Source organism: Hemiscyllium ocellatum, chromosome 3 (genome assembly GCF_020745735.1).
Source record: "Hemiscyllium ocellatum isolate sHemOce1 chromosome 3, sHemOce1.pat.X.cur, whole genome shotgun sequence".
NCBI lineage: Eukaryota > Metazoa > Chordata > Chondrichthyes > Orectolobiformes > Hemiscylliidae > Hemiscyllium > Hemiscyllium ocellatum.
Window position 1 is genome coordinate 43784434 of NC_083403.1, and position 18371 is coordinate 43802804.

General features: G+C 40.3%; 1 protein-coding gene across 1 annotated transcript in view; it reads right to left on the reverse strand.

The window, feature by feature from the left end:
* ibtk (inhibitor of Bruton agammaglobulinemia tyrosine kinase) overlaps positions 1–18371 on the reverse strand; it is a 115034-nt gene that overhangs the window by 88703 nt on the left and 7960 nt on the right. The window contains exon 2 of the mRNA XM_060849741.1: positions 1643–2389. Coding sequence (XP_060705724.1) covers positions 1643–1966 — 324 coding nt within the window. The 5' untranslated portion in view covers positions 1967–2389. The remainder of the gene's footprint in view (positions 1–1642; positions 2390–18371) is intronic.

Below are 18371 nucleotides of genomic sequence, written 5' to 3' on the forward strand. Positions count from 1 at the left end.
GCAATACTTTGCCACAAAACTTTGTGCATGTTTTTCAAGCCAACGCAAAGTCCTACAGAAATCCCTAATTTTAAAACATTTCTTCAGTCATAAACCCACGTGTTAGGATTCTCAATTCATTCTGTTTTTTTTAAAAAGATACACAAATGGCAAGTCCAACTTGGTACATAATGTGCCAACTTAGATATTGACTTATACCAATACATTACTTCTGTGATTGATTTTAAAAATCAATCACTGACTGGCCAGCATTTATTGCCCATCCCTAGTTGTCCTCGAGAAGGTGGTGGTGAGCTGCAATCCACTTGCTGTGGGTGACTCATAATACCATTAGGTAGGAAATTCCAGGATTTTGATCCAGTGGCAGTAAAGGAAAAATGATAGATTTCCAAGTCAGGATGGTGAATGGCTTGAGGAGAACTTTAAAAAGGTGTTGGTGTTCCCATACATCTCCTACCCTTGTCCTTCCAGATGGAAGTGGTCATGAGTTTGGAAGGTGCTGTCTGAGGATCTTTGGTGAATGTTTGCAGTACATCTTGTAAATTGTACACACTGCTACTACTGAGCATTGGTGGTGGAGGGAGTAGAAGCAGTGCCAATCAAGCAAGCTACTTTGTCCTGGATGGCGTCAAGCTTAGAGTGTTGTTGGGGCTGCACTCATCCAGGCAAGTGGGGAGTATTCCAGCAGACTTGAAAGATTAACTAAAAATTGCCCAAATTGGTGATGTCAGCAAATTTCAAACATTGCTCCTACATCAATATCCTGTGTGCAATCAAAAAGTACTGCACTGATCAATTACATCCCTAAAAATAAAAATGATCCTTTTATACCTACTCTATGCTTTTATTCCCTGTAGGATCAGTCTATCCATGCATGCCCATTACAAAAAAAAATCAAACTTTTTGTGCTTTCTGAAAATAGATAATGGTTTGACAACGATAGACACTGCTGAAAGCTTGTGACGCTCTTCCAATTGGAGACACTGCAGGCTCTCAAAAGACTGCACAATGCCACCCCTCAGCGATAACGTCCAGAAATACATAACACTTGATGTGCTTCCATGTGTGGTGATAACACTTTGGTCTACATTGACACCTCAACATCTCTATTATCTCCAAGCTATTAAATTTCTTTCTGATAGAAGGCATTGGATTAACAGAAATTTCTGTCAATTTAATATATCATCAGTAGCCTGAGTTTGCAGTTGCAAAAGCCCTAAATTCTGGAATTTTCTCCCTAAACCTCTCCAACACCCTTCCCTCAAAACATTCTTTAAAACTATACCTCTCTCTCAAGTTTTTAAATCAGCTGATTAATACTTTGTGTGGCACAGTGTCAAATTTTGTTTAACAAAGCTTTTGTGAGGTACCTTGCAATGCTTTATCGTGTTAAAGGATAACTTGCCATTGTCCCAAAATTAGATTTTGTTAAGTAATATTTTCAAACTAATGTCATTAGACTGAGATGAGAATTTACATTCCCTGAATCTGCAGTGAGATTTTTTTCCTTCAAAAGAAATTACGAAAAGTGGTAAAGGAACTTTTCTTCCTTAAAGATCCAGAAACATTGGCACCAATACAGACCAAATGCAACAAGACTAACTGGGCTATCAATACAAGGGCAAATATAACAAAACAGTACCTTGAGAAGATACACAGAACAATCAACATGTCCATAGAAGATGCTTCTATGCAGAGCTGTCCATCCAGATTCCTTATCTTTCACTGAAGGGTCAGCCCCTTTCTTTTCGAGGAGCCAATCCAAAACAGATTTTTTGCCACAAGATGCAGCCATGTGTAGAACTGTCCTGCCAAAGCCATCTTTCAGGGAAGTTGCATTGTAGCAATACAGTGAAAGGAAGGCTTTACTCTGACTTTCAGTTCCCTTAGTCAACACTGAAATCATGTCAAGGGCATGCTGCAGAGAGCGGCACTTTGGAGTGCAGTCTGCCATCACAGAATTCATCTTGTGCCCACTTCCAGGTCTTCAAAATGGCGTAAACTCCAAAGAGGACTATGGAACTTAATTGTCTGGAAGCTGTACCATTAAAGCGCTAGATTTGTGCTGGTGTTATAAAAACACTGCACTCTAGCAATCTTGTATCCTTCGTTACATTAGTTCAGTACATAACAGCAGCGCTGGTTTTAAGAGGATTGTTCCTCTAAGATATAAAATACGATCTATAATATGGCACTTTCTTGCAATTAAATAGACAAAAATAGAAATTTAATTGAAATATTTCTATGGAAAATAAACATTTTTGTAAGTTTCCAGTCAAAACATCCACACTCTCCTGAATATCATTCATCCAAGTCAGCCACCAGAGGGGGGTGGGGAAGCTCCCCACAACTCCTTTCTTGCTTAAGCCTCCATAATTGCAAGTGCCACCTGTAAAAAATTAAAAACAAACACATCAGCAATTCCACAAGCTATACTATTTCAACCTTGCAGATTTACTAGACAAATCCCCAATTTAAATTCTTAGTTAGGATGACTTTTTTTAATATAAACTCAATTAAAGATAAGTTGCTATATATAGGCAAATATAAGCAGATAGCACTATGAAATGTTTGATACAATAAATCCATTACATTGAAACTGCTGAATAAAACAAAAGCTCAGTGGTCCAATGCACAGAACTTCACTGTAAATTGCTGAACAAATACTGGAAACTGACATAAGAAATAGCTGAAATAAAAAAAAGGATCAGAAACACTCACCAAATTGGCAACATGTAGAGAGAAAAATAATTAAAGTTTCATATTGAATACGACTACTCAAAATTTTAAATTTAATCTTCAAAAGACACAAGCTGACAGGCCTGCTGGGTGTTTTTCACTCTAAAATGCAGCCAGCTCTCAATATTTCCAGCAATTTCCATTCTGGTTTCAGATTGAGCATTTGGATTTTGTTTTTTTTTGATAAGAATAAGCTACTATGGCTACTGTGCTCATTTAATATTAGGATATTCCAAACAGAAAGAACCATAAACCTTCCCAAAAGTGGTACAACATTGGAACAAACCTTTTTTTGTCTTTTTACATGCAGCATAAAATGAGTGTTTTGAAGATAGGACCTAATCTCTCATTCTGCTTACAAGTCACAAATTACAGAATTATTACTCAAATTATTACCAAAGATACCCAAGGAGATAGAATCATTTATATTTTAAAATGATGCTGTCCAATGTAAGTAGAAGCTGATTGAAAAAACAGCTGCCTGTGAGAAAAACGTAACTGTAAAATTGAAAATTTGCACAAAAAAAGTCAATTCAATCTAAAAGTACAAGTCAGCCAAACCAGAGTTCAATGGTCAGGAAAATAAATCAGGCAGACTGCTCCAAGTAAAACTGATCAAGATTAGAATAAGATTCAAGTCACTTCAGTATCCCTCAGTCTACCAGACTTCATGCAGCCAATGCTTGTACAATATTTGGTGTCACTGAACTAATTATAGCTATATCCAGAGGAAAAATAAAATTAGATTTAGTGTTTTTCCACTGTTGCATTACAATTTGTCATTAGTTTTGTGCTATTCAGAAACTTAGCCAAGTTTTTTTTTCCCTAAGCCCAGTATTGTATTCCAGGCTTTAGTCTAAAATACCGAAAAAAAACACTTGCCAGTTGTTGTTAAATGTTTAGCAGAAATTATGCCAGTTAAAAGGAATCTGTCATGTGATTATATAATCACTCTGGGTTACAAATAGATTCCTTGTTGTATAAACTGACTTACAAACACAATCAAATCAGAACACAATACAATATAAATAGAACACAAACAAATTGCTGGAAAAGTTCAGCAGGTCTGGCAGCATCAGTAGAGAGAAATCAGAGTTAACGTTTTGGGTCGACTGACCCTAACATAACATAATATAATATAATACAGCCACAAGTATGAGCAATGTTCACATGTCAGATCTTTAAAGAAAAATATAGAATTATCTTGATATAATAATGCAGCATTTTAAAACAAGATGAAAAGAGAGCGAGTGCAAGCCGGAAAGTACCAGAGACTGAGGAAACTGAACAGATAGCACGTGGAATGATTATTAACATTACCACCACTATTTGTGCTACTGCAGCAACGTTCACTAAACCATTAGATTTCAATTGGGTATAAAAGTTATAGCACTTGAGATGTTGTCAACAATAACTTTCTCCGGGTGGGGGGGTCCTTAAGTAAAACGTAGAGCAGAAGACAATAGTGGAATGCTGCTAGTGTGGTAAAGAAGTGATTTTTGGGGGTGATATGGGTATCGCTGACTATGCCAGCATTCATTGCACACTGCCCTAGTTGCATTAGAGAAGATGAGCTGCCTTCTTGAACTATTGCAGTTCATTTGCTGTAGATACACCCATAATGCTACTTGGGAGGGCATTCCAGGATTTTGACCCAGTGACACAGCACAGCAGCACACACATTCAGGTCTGGATGGTGGGTGGTTTAAGGTCATAAGGTATAGGAGTAGCAATAGGCCACTCACATCACATCTGCTATACCATATGAGGAGATAGTGGCTGATCAGATAATCTTCAACTCTATATTCATGTCTTTTCTCCACAGCCCACAATCCCTTACTGATTCAAGATCTATCTACCTCAGCCTTGATTATACATAGTCAAGGTATTAGTAATAACATTAGCAAATTTGCTGATGATACTGAGCTGGGTGGCAGGGTGAAATGTGATGAGGATGTTAGGAGATTACAGGGTGACCTGGACAAGTTAGGAGAGTGGTCAGATGCATGGCAGATGCAGTTTAATGTGGACAAAATGTTTGGTTATCCACTTTGGTGGCAAGAACAGGAAGGCAGATTACCTAACCTGACTCCATTTAGGTAGTAAAGGGCAGTACAGAGAGATCTGGGTGTTCTTGTACACCAGTCAATGAAGGTAAGCATGCAGGTAGTGAAGAAGGCTAATAGCATGCTGGCCTTCATAACAAGAGGAATTGAGTACAGAAGCAAAGAGGTTCTTCTGCAGCTGTACAGGGCCCTGGTGAGACCACACCTAGAGTATTGTGTGCAATCTCCACATTTGAGGAAAGACATTCTGGCTATTGAGGGAGTGCGCGTAGGTTCACGAGGTCAATTCCTGGAATGGCGGGATTACCTTACACTGAAAGACTGGAGCGACTGGCCTTGTATACCTTTAAGTTTAGAAGACAGAGGGGATCTGATTGAGACATAAGATTATGAAAGGATTGGACACTCTGGAGGCAGGAAACATGTTTCCGCTCATGGGCGAGTGCTGAACCAGAGGACACAGCTTAAAAATACAGGGTAGACCATTTAGGACAGAGATTAGGAGATACTTTTTCACTCAGTGTGGTGGCTGTGTGGAATGCTCTGCCCCAGAGGGCAGTGGAGGCCCAGTCTCTGGATTCATTTAAGAAAGAGTTGGATAGAGCTCTCAAGGATAGTGGAATCAAGGGTCATGGAGATAAGGCAGAAACAGGATACTGATTAAGGATGATCAGCCATGATCATATTGAATGGTGGTGCAGGTTCGAAGGGCAGAATGGCCTACTCCTGCACCTATTGTCTATTATCTATTTTTCATAACAGGGCAAAAAAAGTGAGGACTGCAGAAATTAGAGGGGTGCTGGAAAAGCACAGCAGTCAGGCAGCATCGGGCAAAAGTCCTTCATCAGGAATATACATAACAATCCAGCCAATAGCAAAGAATTCTGAAGATTTACCACCATTTGAGACAACATTCCTCATCTCTACCTACCACTTATTCTGAGATTATGCCCTCTGGTCAGAGATTCTTCAAAGGCAAACAACCTTTCCACACCTAACTGTCAAGTCCAAGAATCATGTATGCGTCAATAAGGTCACCTCTCATTGTTGTAAACTTCAACCTACACAACCTCTCCTCACAAGACAGTGAGGAGGGAGTAATAAGGACAGAAGTTGCGTGCATGTCAGAATCCAGTTGGAATGTCCAGTGAGCAGATTATTGCTAAACAAGTGCTGCCTGATGACACCTTCCATCACTTTGATTATGATCAAGAGTGATTTGATGGGATGGTAATTGGCAAGGTTGGATTGGTCTTTTTTTTCATTCAGGCAGTTTCCCATACGTCAGATAGATGCCAGATCTATTCAAAAGCTTGAGAAGGGAGCACAGGTCTTCAATACTATTGTTGGAATTTTGTCAGGGTCCAAAGCCTTTCCAGCATGCAGTGCCTTTGGTAGTTTCTTGATATCATGCATAGAGAGATCGGATTTGGTGAGGACAGATACCTGTGATGCTGAGACCTCTGGAGAATGCTAGATGGACACCCCACTTTGATGACATTGCCAGCTCAGCCTTTGACCAACCGAGGAAAAATTTGAGGACCAAGTTCTCAAACCCTGGACAAAAGTCAAAGTTTACCAGGCATCAATAATCCCTCTGCTGTTATATTTTAGAGACTTGGACACCTACAGCAAGCACTTCATAACAATGGACAGGTACCATCAACAGTGTCTTCAAAAGATCCTCCAAATCCCGTCACTAGAAAGATGGCCCAATAACAGTCTCGTAGCCAAGTCAGCATGTTCAGTACCAAGATGCTAATTGTAGATTAGGTTCCCCAGAGTATGGAAACAGGCCCTTTGGCCCAACAAGTCCACACCAACCCTCGGAAGAGTAACCCTACAAGACCCATTTCCCTACCTTAATATTTACCCCTGACTAATGCACCTAACACTATAGCCATACTAAAAATTGTCCAAATCACCCGACCTGCATATCTTTGGATTGTGGGAGGAAAGCTGAGCACCCGGGAGGAAACCCACACAGACACAGGGAGAATGTGCAAACACCGCACAGACAGTTGCCCCGAGGCGGGAATCAAACCTGAGTCTCTGGCACTGTTGAGGCAGCAGTGCTAACCACTGAGCCACTGTGCTGCCTGACCCAGCAACATTACTCAAGACCAAATCTGCATGTCATTGATATGCATGACAGCGAGCTCTCAAAGTAACCACTCCAATCAGAGCTCATTTGTAGCTGGATATTCCCAAGAGGTCAGCAGGAACACTTGAGAACACTGCAAAAAAAATTAAACATACCTTCCAACTCTGGGAAATCTTGGACTATCACTCAAAATGGAAAAGACTCATTCAGGAAGAGACTTTACCTGGAGCATACAATCTCCAAACATCTCATTTGCTTGATTCTTCAAATACCACCTACAATTTGCAAATCATGCTGTTTCGGACTTAGCAACCATCTCAGACCCAATTGAATCTGAATGGAAGCAAGTATTGATCCCCAGTGACCTGCCTGAGGACAAGACATACGCATAACAAAGTACAGAAAAGAAGCAAATAGGAATGCTAACCTCCTCACCAACAGAAAATTGTGAACTTTGTATAAAATAAAGTTGAAGACAATTTTTTTAAACAATGTAGAAAATGACAATGATACCAAAACCATTCCACTCAACACTATACACAGTGGCTGCAGTAAATTTCATCTACAGGATGTATGCCAGTAATTCAACAAGATTACTTCAACAACATCTCCTCATATCATAAAGAGAACGAACCATAATGTCATGGAAAATTAAATATACCCATGCCACACACTATCCTGACTTGACCATATAATCAGCATGGTTTCACCTTTGCTAGATCAATTTCCTGGAGTCTTCAATGTAGAACCATAAAATAAAAAGGATTAGTGGACCATCAAGACCTTATTGGCAATTAGCCATGAACAAGAAATGCAATCATGCCAACATATTCAAATCCTGAAACATTTAAGAAACTATGACTGACCAAGTAAGCATACAAATCCTTTGAATTTTACAGGCAAGTTAGATTTAAGGAAAGAATATCAATAGTTGTAAAATTGATACTTAGCATCTCTTTTTCTCATAGGTAAACTCAAAGTAAATCTGTTTATGGAAATATCCTTCAGCATGTAATGCACAAGTATCCATGAATGATTACGGAGGGAAATAGTGAAACAAATAGGGCTTCAGACAATACTTCTTCAGGTATTATATAAAAATCATGAATATTATTGTTCGGTTATGCAAGCCACATCTAAACTAATGTGCTCAGTTTTGTTGCTAACACAGCAGGAATTACAGAGGAGGAATTGCTGGACGTCTTGAAATGCATAAAAGTGGATAAATCCCCAGTTCCAGATTAGGTATACCCTAGAACTCTGGAAAGCTAGGAAAGTGAGTGCTGGGCTTCTTACTGAAATATTTGTATCATTGTTAGTCACAGGTGAGGTGTTGGAAGACCGGAGGCTGGCTAATGTGGTGCCACTATTTAAGAGAGGTGGTAAGGACAAGCCAGGGAACTACAGACCAGTGAGCCTGATGTTGATGGTTGTCAAGTTGTTGAAGGGAATCCTGAGGGACAGGATGTACATGTATTTGGAAAGGCAAGGACTGATTAGGGACAGTTAACATGGCTTTGTGCATGGGAAATCATTTTTGAAGTAGTAACAAAGGATTGAGGAGGGCAGAGCAATAGACATGATATATATGGACTTCAATAAGTCGTTCGACAAGGTTCCCTATGGGAGACTGGTTAGCAAGGTTAGATCTCATGGAATACAGGGAGAACTAGCCATTTGGATACAGAACTGGCTCAAAAAGGTAGAAGACAGAGGGTGGTGATGGAAGGTTGTTTTTCAGACTGAAGGCCTGTGACCAGTGGAGTGCCACAAAGATCAGTGTTGGATCTTCTACTTTTCATCATTTATACAACTGATTTGGTGGTGAGTATAAGAGGTACAGTTGGTAAGTTTGCAGATGACACCAAAATTGGAGGTGTAGTGGACAGCGAAGAAGGTTACCACAGATTATAAACAGGTCTTGATCAAATAGGCTAATGGGCTGAGAAGTGGCAGGTGGAGTTAAATTAGATAAATGGGAGGTGCTGCATTTTTGGGAAATCAAATCTTAGCAGGACTTATATATTTAATGGTAAGGTCCTGGGAGTGTTGCTGAACAAAGAGACCTTGGAGTGCAGGTTCATTCGTCCTCAAAAGTGGAGTCGCAGGTTGTTAGGAATTGTGAAGGTGGTGAGTTTGGTGTGCTTCCCTTTATTGGTCAGAATATTGAGTACAGGAATTGGGAGGTCATGTTGCAGCTGTATAGAGGACATTGGTGAGGCCACTTTTGGAATATTGCATGCAATTCTGGTCTCCTTCCTATTGGAAAGATGTTGTGAAATTTGAAAGGGTTCAGAAAATATTTACAAGGATGTTGCCAGGGTTGGAGGATTTGAGGCTGAACAGGCTTGGGCTGTTTTCCCTGAAACATCAGAAAATGAGGGGTGACCTCACAGAGGTTTATAAAATCATGAGGGGCATGGATAGGATAAAAGGACAAGGTCTTTTCCATGGGGTGGTGGAGTCCAGAACTAGAGGGCATAGGTTTAGGGTGAGAGGGTGGTATGTACATGGAATGGGCAGCCAGAGGCTGGTACAATTGCAACCTTAAAAAAGGCAATTGGATGGGTATATGAACAGGAAGGGTTTGGAGGGATATGGGCCAGGTGCTGGCAGGTGGGACTAGATTGGGTTGGGATATCTAGTCGGCATGGACAGGTTGGACCGAAGGGTCTGTTTCTGTGCTGTACATCTCTATGACTCTAAGAATGTACATCTGGTTTTCAGGTTCTCAATTGTCAAGTCAGTCCTGACTTGTGGACCCTATTTTCAACACCTGAAGACAAGAATACAAGACAAAAAATATTGAAATGTTCAAATTCCAGAAGTTGATTCATTCTGTCCAAATTATTTTTTTGAATTTGTGATGAGAAACTCTAACAAATGTAAAATATGTAGGCAGAGTCAGGTTAGATGCCAGCAATTTATTTTCCGTTTTGCCTTTTCAACCATATTACCAAACGTTTGCAGACAACATAGACTCTGCAGACACTCAGAAGGGTGTGAGCATATTCCCAATAAAAATTTTGAGTTCTAAAAAGCAGACTGCAGGTTCGAAGGCAAGTTGATATGTTTATAAATTGGCAACAGGGATTTTTTTTTTAACTCCTCTTGGTCAACTTTAATAGCTGTCTTTCTCAGAGGTTGAATGTTACATGCCCAAGCCAGAATTCTAAAGTAGTATAGGACTAGGCACAGTCAAGTCCTTTGAAATTAAACATTTCAAGTCCAACACACAATAAAGCTTTTCAAGTTCTTCTGGAGGGCCTCAATGTTTTCAAGATGGATTCACGTGTTATTAAACATGAATTAGGAACAAAACATCTCCATGCATTTTGCAGGTCATAAAAACAACAAGGGCTGAACCACTATAGCTGCTAATCATTTTAAACAAGAAATGAATCATGGTTACACCACATTTGGAAGGCAACCCTTAGGTGAGGCCACAGCTACAGTACTGTGCGCGGTTCAGGAACCAATATCATAGGAAAGGTATGATTGTACTGGAGAGGATACAAATTTACCAGGATTTTGCCTCTGCTGGATAATTTTAATGATCGAGAGCTTGGATAGACTGGACAGCTTTCCTTGGAGCAGAGGAGATTGAAGGGAACATGATTGTGATGAGGGGTATAGATGGATCTCCTCCCCTTTATGCAATCAATAACATAGGCAGCATAGAATTCAGGGAAGGGGCAGGGGTTGAGATGGGACAAGCGGAAAGATGTTTTCACCTAGAGGTGATGGAAATCTAGAATTCATTGTCTTCAAAAGGGTGGTAAAGACATGAAATCCTTATACCGTCTAAAGAGTAGAGTATTTAGATGCTTGCATTGGCATTGCAAGTGGGATTAGAATAATTAGATATTTGCTTTTGACAGGTGCAGACTCAAAATGGGCTGGAAGGCCCTTCTTTGTGATGCAGGCTTTTGTGCATATATAACCTCTTAAACCTGCTCCAGTATTTGATGGCAAACATTCTGGGTTAGCTTCAAACAGTTACCAAGGAGCAGAATGAACTGGGTGGCTGGGGAGTAAGTTGATTAGGAACAAGAACCAAAAACAACAGGATAAAGATCAACCATGATCATGTTACATAGCAGAGTGGGCTCGAAGGGTTGAATTGCCTACTCCTGCTCCCTGTTCCTAAGTTCTTATCCTGCAGCAAATAACTCATTTTTAATTTCCCAAAGCCTCTCCACCAGCTAAAAGGCCTGTGATGGAGTAATCTCCATGGCTGGATCATGCAGCTCCAACACCACAAGCAGCACGACATCATCCAGGTTCAAAACAGTACATCTAACCGGCACCACATTTACAAATATCCACTGCCTCCAGCACAGACATGCAGTAGCAGCAGTATGGACCATCTATAAACTACCAAAGTTTAACAAAGCTCCTTAGACATCACCTTTCAATCTCACTTCCATCTAGAAGGACAAGGGCAGCAGTTACACTGGAATGCCACTTGAGAACACTGTGGGAATGAGCCCGGACACTAAAACAAAAGAAAAAAAGAATTGCAATTCAAAAAGGTAAACTGATGTCTAAATATGCAATCTTTAGCTTGGTGCCTTGGTAGTGTCTATAACCTCTGGGCTAGGATGCCCAGAATAGTGTCCCACCTACTCTAGTGAGTCATAACATCTCTAAAAAGGTTGATTAGAAAATATCTGCAATCCTTCTGGCAACTTCAATTATGTTTGTGGCAAAAGTAATTTTTCACAGTACATTGAATTCAACTGAGGGAGTCAAGAGGGGAATCCTGGAGTGGGCAGTTCGCAGTCTCCATAAATTTTGTATAGGTTTGGAAATACATGCTTCACAATATAGCATATTAAAACATCAGCCCAACAGTTTACAAGTGATAAGCCAAACTGAACCATCTACTACTACCACCACTACAACATCAGTGGTAGAGCGTGTGAAAATGGAATGTAGTGAATGAGGTGCCAATCAAGTGCCCTCATTGCTTAGGATAGTATCAAGCTTCAAAATACTGTTAGAGCTGCAATCGCCTAAACAAGTGGGGAATATTCCATACCACTTCTAATTTGTGCCTTACACCATAGATAAGTAGTCAGTTACTCAGCACAGTATTTCCAACATCTTATCTGTTGGCTCACCCAATGTCTGGTGAATGATAACTTTGAGGATGCTAATACTGGGGATTCAGCAACAGTAATGGCTTTGTACAAAAGTAGTTTTGTACTTGTTTAGATTTGCTCTTGGAGGTAGTCATTGCATGGAATCTGTATGACGTGAATGTTGTCTATACCTTGCTGCTTCAGGATAGAGGCTAATTCAATATTAGAGGAATCGCAAATGATGCTGAATGTTATACATTCATCAGAAGATATTCCCACATCTGATCTTATGATGGAGGAGAGGTTATTGATGAAACAACCAAAATAATGGGGCCAAGGACACTACCATGAGGAACCTCTGCAGTGCTGTTCTATGATGATGATGACAGACCTCCAAAACAATACAACTCCCTTTTATATTAGGGATAACTAGTGAGTTTTTCTCCTGATTCTGAATCCCACTTTACCTGCTGGGTTGGAGCTAAGAAACAGCAACAAAATATTGGTGGAGTGGTTTATAGGCCAAATAGTATTGGCAATGTAGGATATAGTGTAAATCAGGAAATCAGAAGTGCCACAGAAAGGGAAAAATATATAGTATCATGGCTAATTTCCAACTATCTGCCTCTCACGCAGTACCTTATCAAAGGCTGGTTGACTACAAGTAGATTGCATCAAATATGTGTGGTCCTCATTTACATACCTTGTCATGTCTGAAAAATTCAATCAAGTTGATCAGACATGACCTCCCTTTTAAAGAAAAATCATGCTGATTGTATTGATTAACCCCTACCTCTAAGTGCAGATTAATTCTCTCAGAATTGCTTCCAATAATTTCCCAACCACTGAGATTAGACAGACTTGTGGGTAGTTTCCCTGGTTCATCCCTTGCTCTCTTCATATCACATTAGCTATCCTCCAGTCCTCTGTAGCCAAACAGGAATTGGAAAATTATGGCCAGTGTCCCTGCTATTTCCATCTCAGAATGAATTAGCTCTCCTCATTCTTTTAACCTCCCCTCAAGACAGACCCTCTTTACCTGGTATCAGTCTAGTGAACCTTCACTGGACTGCTTCCAATGCTAGTATATCTTTCCTTCAATAAAAGGAGTCAAAACTGTCCAGTGTTCCAGCTGTGGTTTGACCTCTTAATTTTTTTTTTTAAAATGCAAAAGATTCCCCTGAAAGGCGACAAATGTAAGCCCGCTGTTTAGGAGAGGATGGAGAGAGAAAACAGGGAACTGCAAATCTGTCAGTCAGATATCAGTAGTATTAAATATTGGAATCTAGTGTAAAATGACAGTTATTAAAGTTGAGAAAGTAATCTGATTGGACAAAGTCAGCAAGGATTTAAGAAGGGAAACATGATTAGAGATTTTTTGTAAGGCTGTTATTAACAGTCAATTCAGAGGAAGCCAGTGGACATGGTACAGTTGAATTTTCAGAATGCTTTTAATAAAGTTCTACAAAGAAAGTGAACAAAGTTAAAATTCCCTCGGGTTAGGGGTAAGACACTAGCATAGCTAAAATGTAATATTTCCAAACTCTCAGATGATACAAAGCTTGGTGGGAAAGACAAAAGAGGCTTCAAGGGGTTTAGACAGGCTGAATGAGAGAGCAAGAACTTGGCAGATGGAATATATCTGGATAAGTGTGATTGGTAGGAGGAACAAAAGTACAGATATATTACTTCAATGGTGAGACACAAGAAACTGTTGATCTCCAAAGTGACTGGGATGTCCTTGTTCATAAGTCACAGAAAGCGAGCATGCAAGTACAGCAAGTAATTTGGGAGGCAAACACCGTGTTACCCTTTAGCACTGGAGGATTTAAGTATCGGAGCAAAGTTGCCTTGGTTCAATAGTACGGAACACTGATGAGAACATATATGAAAAATAGTATGTGCAGTTCTGGTCCCCTTGCCTAAGGAATGATATTTTTTCCAAAGACAGAAAGCAGAGGCTCACCAGACATTTCTTTGGAATTCTAATCCCCCCCACAGAGGGCCGTGAAAACTCAACCACTTAGATTACTAGTTAACTAACGACATCAAGGGACATAGGAATAGCACTGGAATATGGCAGTGACAAAGATAATGACCAAGTCCCCACCTAGATTGACAGAACAGGCTCAAAAGGTGAGTGACATGCTCCCAAGTCTACAATTTTGCTGGGGCTCCAGAGTGTCAAGGGCTGTCAGTCAATCTCACCTCATTTTTGGAATTCAGTTTTTGTTCATTTTTAGGTCGAGACTGTAGTGAAAGGAAGGGCTGGTCAAACTTAAACTGGGCATCAGCAAGCAGGTTCTCGCTGTACAAATGCTACTTGACACAATCTATGACAGTTTACATCATTTTGCTGCTAAGTGGGGGAATAGATATTAGGGCAGAAGTAGGCCAAAAGGGAATTGTCCTACTTTTGCGGAGAGGGTGTGCCTAAGCAAGTTTTCCACATCCCTATCATCTATTCAAAGTAGTGAATGGTTAAAAAACACCAAACAAACAAAAAAATAAAAAAATTTCGGTCTTGTCATTGAAAAAGGTTAAATGAAAGAAAGCGACTTCTCTTTGGAAGTACATTCGTAATTTGAGGATATTAAGCAAATGCTCCTATAGTTATTTCTGTAATTTACCCAAAGCTCATTCTCATTTTTGCTGAGTATAATTCAAACTACAAAAGGAAAAAATGTATTGTTAACGTGTTTATTAAAAACAAAATATCATTTAACATTCTTAGACTTCATATAGTTAGATGTAACAGTCGCTTGCAACAATACATATGAGTCAACCAGTGTGTGAATGGGAGTCATATGTAAGGCAGACTAACTAAGGAGGGCAGATATCATTCCCTGAATGACAACTTTTATATAAAAAAAACATGCACAACAACAGTGTCAGCCACTTGGCATATTCACCAAGACAAGTTTTCAATTGTAGATTAATTGAAACCAAAAGTTTACCATCTCTGTAGTAGGATGTGGACACATAGCCTCAGTGCGGAGAAAGTGAGTCCAAATTTTGCTGGTGCCCTCCTCTATATTGGGAAGACAGGCCGCCTACTTGCGGAACGTTTCAGAACACCCCTGGGACATCCAGACAACCAACCCAACCACCCCGTGGCTCAACACTAACTCCCCCTCCCACTCCACCAAGGACATGCAGGTCCTTGGACTCCTCAATCGCCAGACCATAGCAACACGATAGTTGGAGGAAGAGCGCCTCATCTTCCACAACCCTCCAACCACAAGGGATGAACTTAGATTTCTCCAATTTCCTCATTTCCCTTCCCCCCCCCCCCCCCAACCTTGTCTCAGTCCCAACTCTCAAATTCAGCACCACCTTCCTAACCTGCAATCTTCTTCCTGACCTCTCCGGCCTATCACCCTCACCTTAACCTTCTTCCATCTATCGCATTTCCAATGCCCCTCCCCCAAGTCCCTCCTCCCTACCTTTTATCTTAGCCTGCTTGGCATACTCTCCTCATTCCTGAAGAAGGGCTCATGCCCAAAACGTCGAATCTCCCACTCCTTGGATGCTACCTGACCTGCTGTGCTTTTCCAGCAACACATTTTCAATTCTATTAAGAGCCTGACATTGTTGTCAGTCACACATCTTTGCCTACTTTAGAATTTTAACCAAAGAGTGGGTACCAACCATGAAGCATTATCCTCATTCTTCAGATATTATGGCCTGGGAAAAAAATTGCCAAGAGCTGATAAAGATTACTTGAGCTTTGCTACTACCACAAACTGTGTAATTAAAAAAAGTGTTGTTTTCCTCAAAAACAAAATCATGGGGAAATTTAATATAAAAAAAAGAGAGACTGGCACTAACTGAACCTGAATGACCAAATGTAATTCTCTGAACAGCATTCTCAATACATGCAGCTATGATAATGTTAGCTGTGACACAGAGCACTCAAGAATTCAGCAAAGTTGAAATGTTTCAAAGCAAAACTGCTATCCTCGTGTCAGTATCAGCCAATGATAGGTCAAGAGATGCAATGGAATATTCCAGAAAGCACACAAGATACATTTCAAGTTTTAAAAAAAAAAATTGAAGGAATGGAATTTTATTTCAGATAAAGTATGCTTCTGGTTACACTTGATGTTCCTGGACCTTGGTTTTGCTTGGATTTATCAGTGTCATAGTCCATTGAATTGGTGTTGATATCAACTCCAGCTACTTTTGCCCCTTTGGCAAACAAAGTAAAAATTGTACAATTATGTCCTTGAGTTTGGTATCAAGGTAGATGTCAGGTCAGAGGATTAGACAGAATATTTTTTTTAAAAATCACGAACAGACATAAAAGGAGGGAAAAAGAAAATCAGAGTGTACGAGAGAAAGTCAAAATACAAAAATAGGTGGGAAAAGTATTTTTTTAAAATATCTTACGAAAGAGTAACCAAAAGAATTGGCACTGTAGAAAATCAGTCTATGGAATTCATAACAAAAAAGGATAAAGAGACAAACAATAGACAAATTGAACAGATAGTGTGTGTCGGTCTTCACTAGACAGGATAAATGTAACATCTCAGAAATAGCTGTAAATGAGGAATTGAAAGGCAGGAGGTACACAAGAAAATTCTAAATTAATCAGGGAAGTAGTAATGTTCTGAATAAATTACTGGAACTGCAAGTTGACATGCCTTCAAATCCCTGATTGCCTTTTAACCCTAGGATAAAATCAAAGCTACTGAGATGATTGAAGGACTGATTTTAATTTTGCTAAAACTTATTCGATTCAAGGACAGTTCCTTTAGCTTAGAAACTGGTTAATATAACTCTTATTCCAAAACAAAAGGGAAAGAGGCAGAAAGCTGGACACTACAGGCCGGTTAGCTTAACATCGGTCATGGGAAAGTAGTAAGATGTGGAGGCGCCGCAACAGATTTATTTGAAATCACAAGCTTTCGGAGCGCTACCCTTTTGTCTGGTGAGCTATTAAAGATGTTTAACAGGGTACTTGGATAAGCTCAAGGTAATCGGGCAGAGCCAACAGTTTTGGTGATGGGAAATCATGGTTAACTAAATTTCTTTGGAGTTTTTGTTGAAGGACTAAATTGTGCTGTAGATAAATGGGAACCAGTGGATGCATTGTTTTCGGATGTCTACACCAAGGATTACTGGGGAAAATGAAAGCATGTATTGTACTGGCAAGGGCAGAAGATTAGCTGGCTAACAAGCAGCAGAAATAAATGGGTCTTTTTCAAGCCATCAGAATGGGATGAGTGATGCGTCACTGTGATCAGTGCTGGGGCCTCAACTCTTTATAATTTATGTAAATTATTTGAGAAAAAGGGACTGAAGGTGTGGGTAGCTAAATTTGCTGACAACACAAAGATAGGTAGAAAAGCGAGATGCGAATATTGAAGGAAGCTACAAGGGGATATAGATAGGTTGAGAGTGGATAAAGTCCTGGCAAATGGGAGTATAACATGAGAAAGTGTGAAGTGATCTGAGCATTCTGCCCTCCTTTGATATAATTAAAGCGGATGAAAGGAGACACCCTACAACACCTACTCACCACACTTTGATAACATCATCTCAGGCTGACAATGAAGACCAGCAAATTCTTTTATGCCAGTATATACGACACAAGGCCCACAGACAGCACAGCCTCACAGTCATTCCTGTCCTCTATAGGAGAGATTTTAGACGCCAGCACACAGGAGAGGCTGGACCAACTGGGGATGAGCTGACCAAGACCCTCGAGAATACAACTCCCGGAAGCAATTGCTTACCGGCTGAGTTGTATTCAGCTCTGTGGGACTAGTTAGGCCAGGAGCCTGCTGGAGGTATACAACAGTATGCTTCTGGCAGGTAACGTGTGCAAATCCCTAAGGAAAAAGGTATCAGTCATCTACAAAAAAGGGGAAAGAGAGAAGAAATTAGAAATTGGCAACCAATTTCACTGCTGAAGGTAAACTACAAAATCCTGTCTAAGGCCAGTGCCAACTGGGTTAGGTCTACTCTGGGATCGATGATTCACCCCGACCAAACCTGTGCTGTGCCCGGCAGGACAATCTCTGGGAGCTTTGCCCTCCTCAGGAATATGATCACTTGCACACAGGACAGGCGCCAGACACCTACCTCATCAGCCTGAAAGAAGAGAAAGTCTCCGTCAGACCATCACACTTACATGTAGGGACGTGCTGTCTAAAATGGGTTTTGGGGAGGGAATTCGCAACTGGATCAGTCAGACTGCTCTCTATCAACATTATTAGTGTGGTCTTAGTGAATGGATGGGGACCAGAAAGCTTCCTGATCAGATCCAGATTCAGACAGGGCTGCCTACTCTCTCCTGCCTTGTTTGTATAGAGCCTTTTGCCAATTTAGAGTCCATCAAGAAGGATGAGAAGCCAACAGGGGTGACTA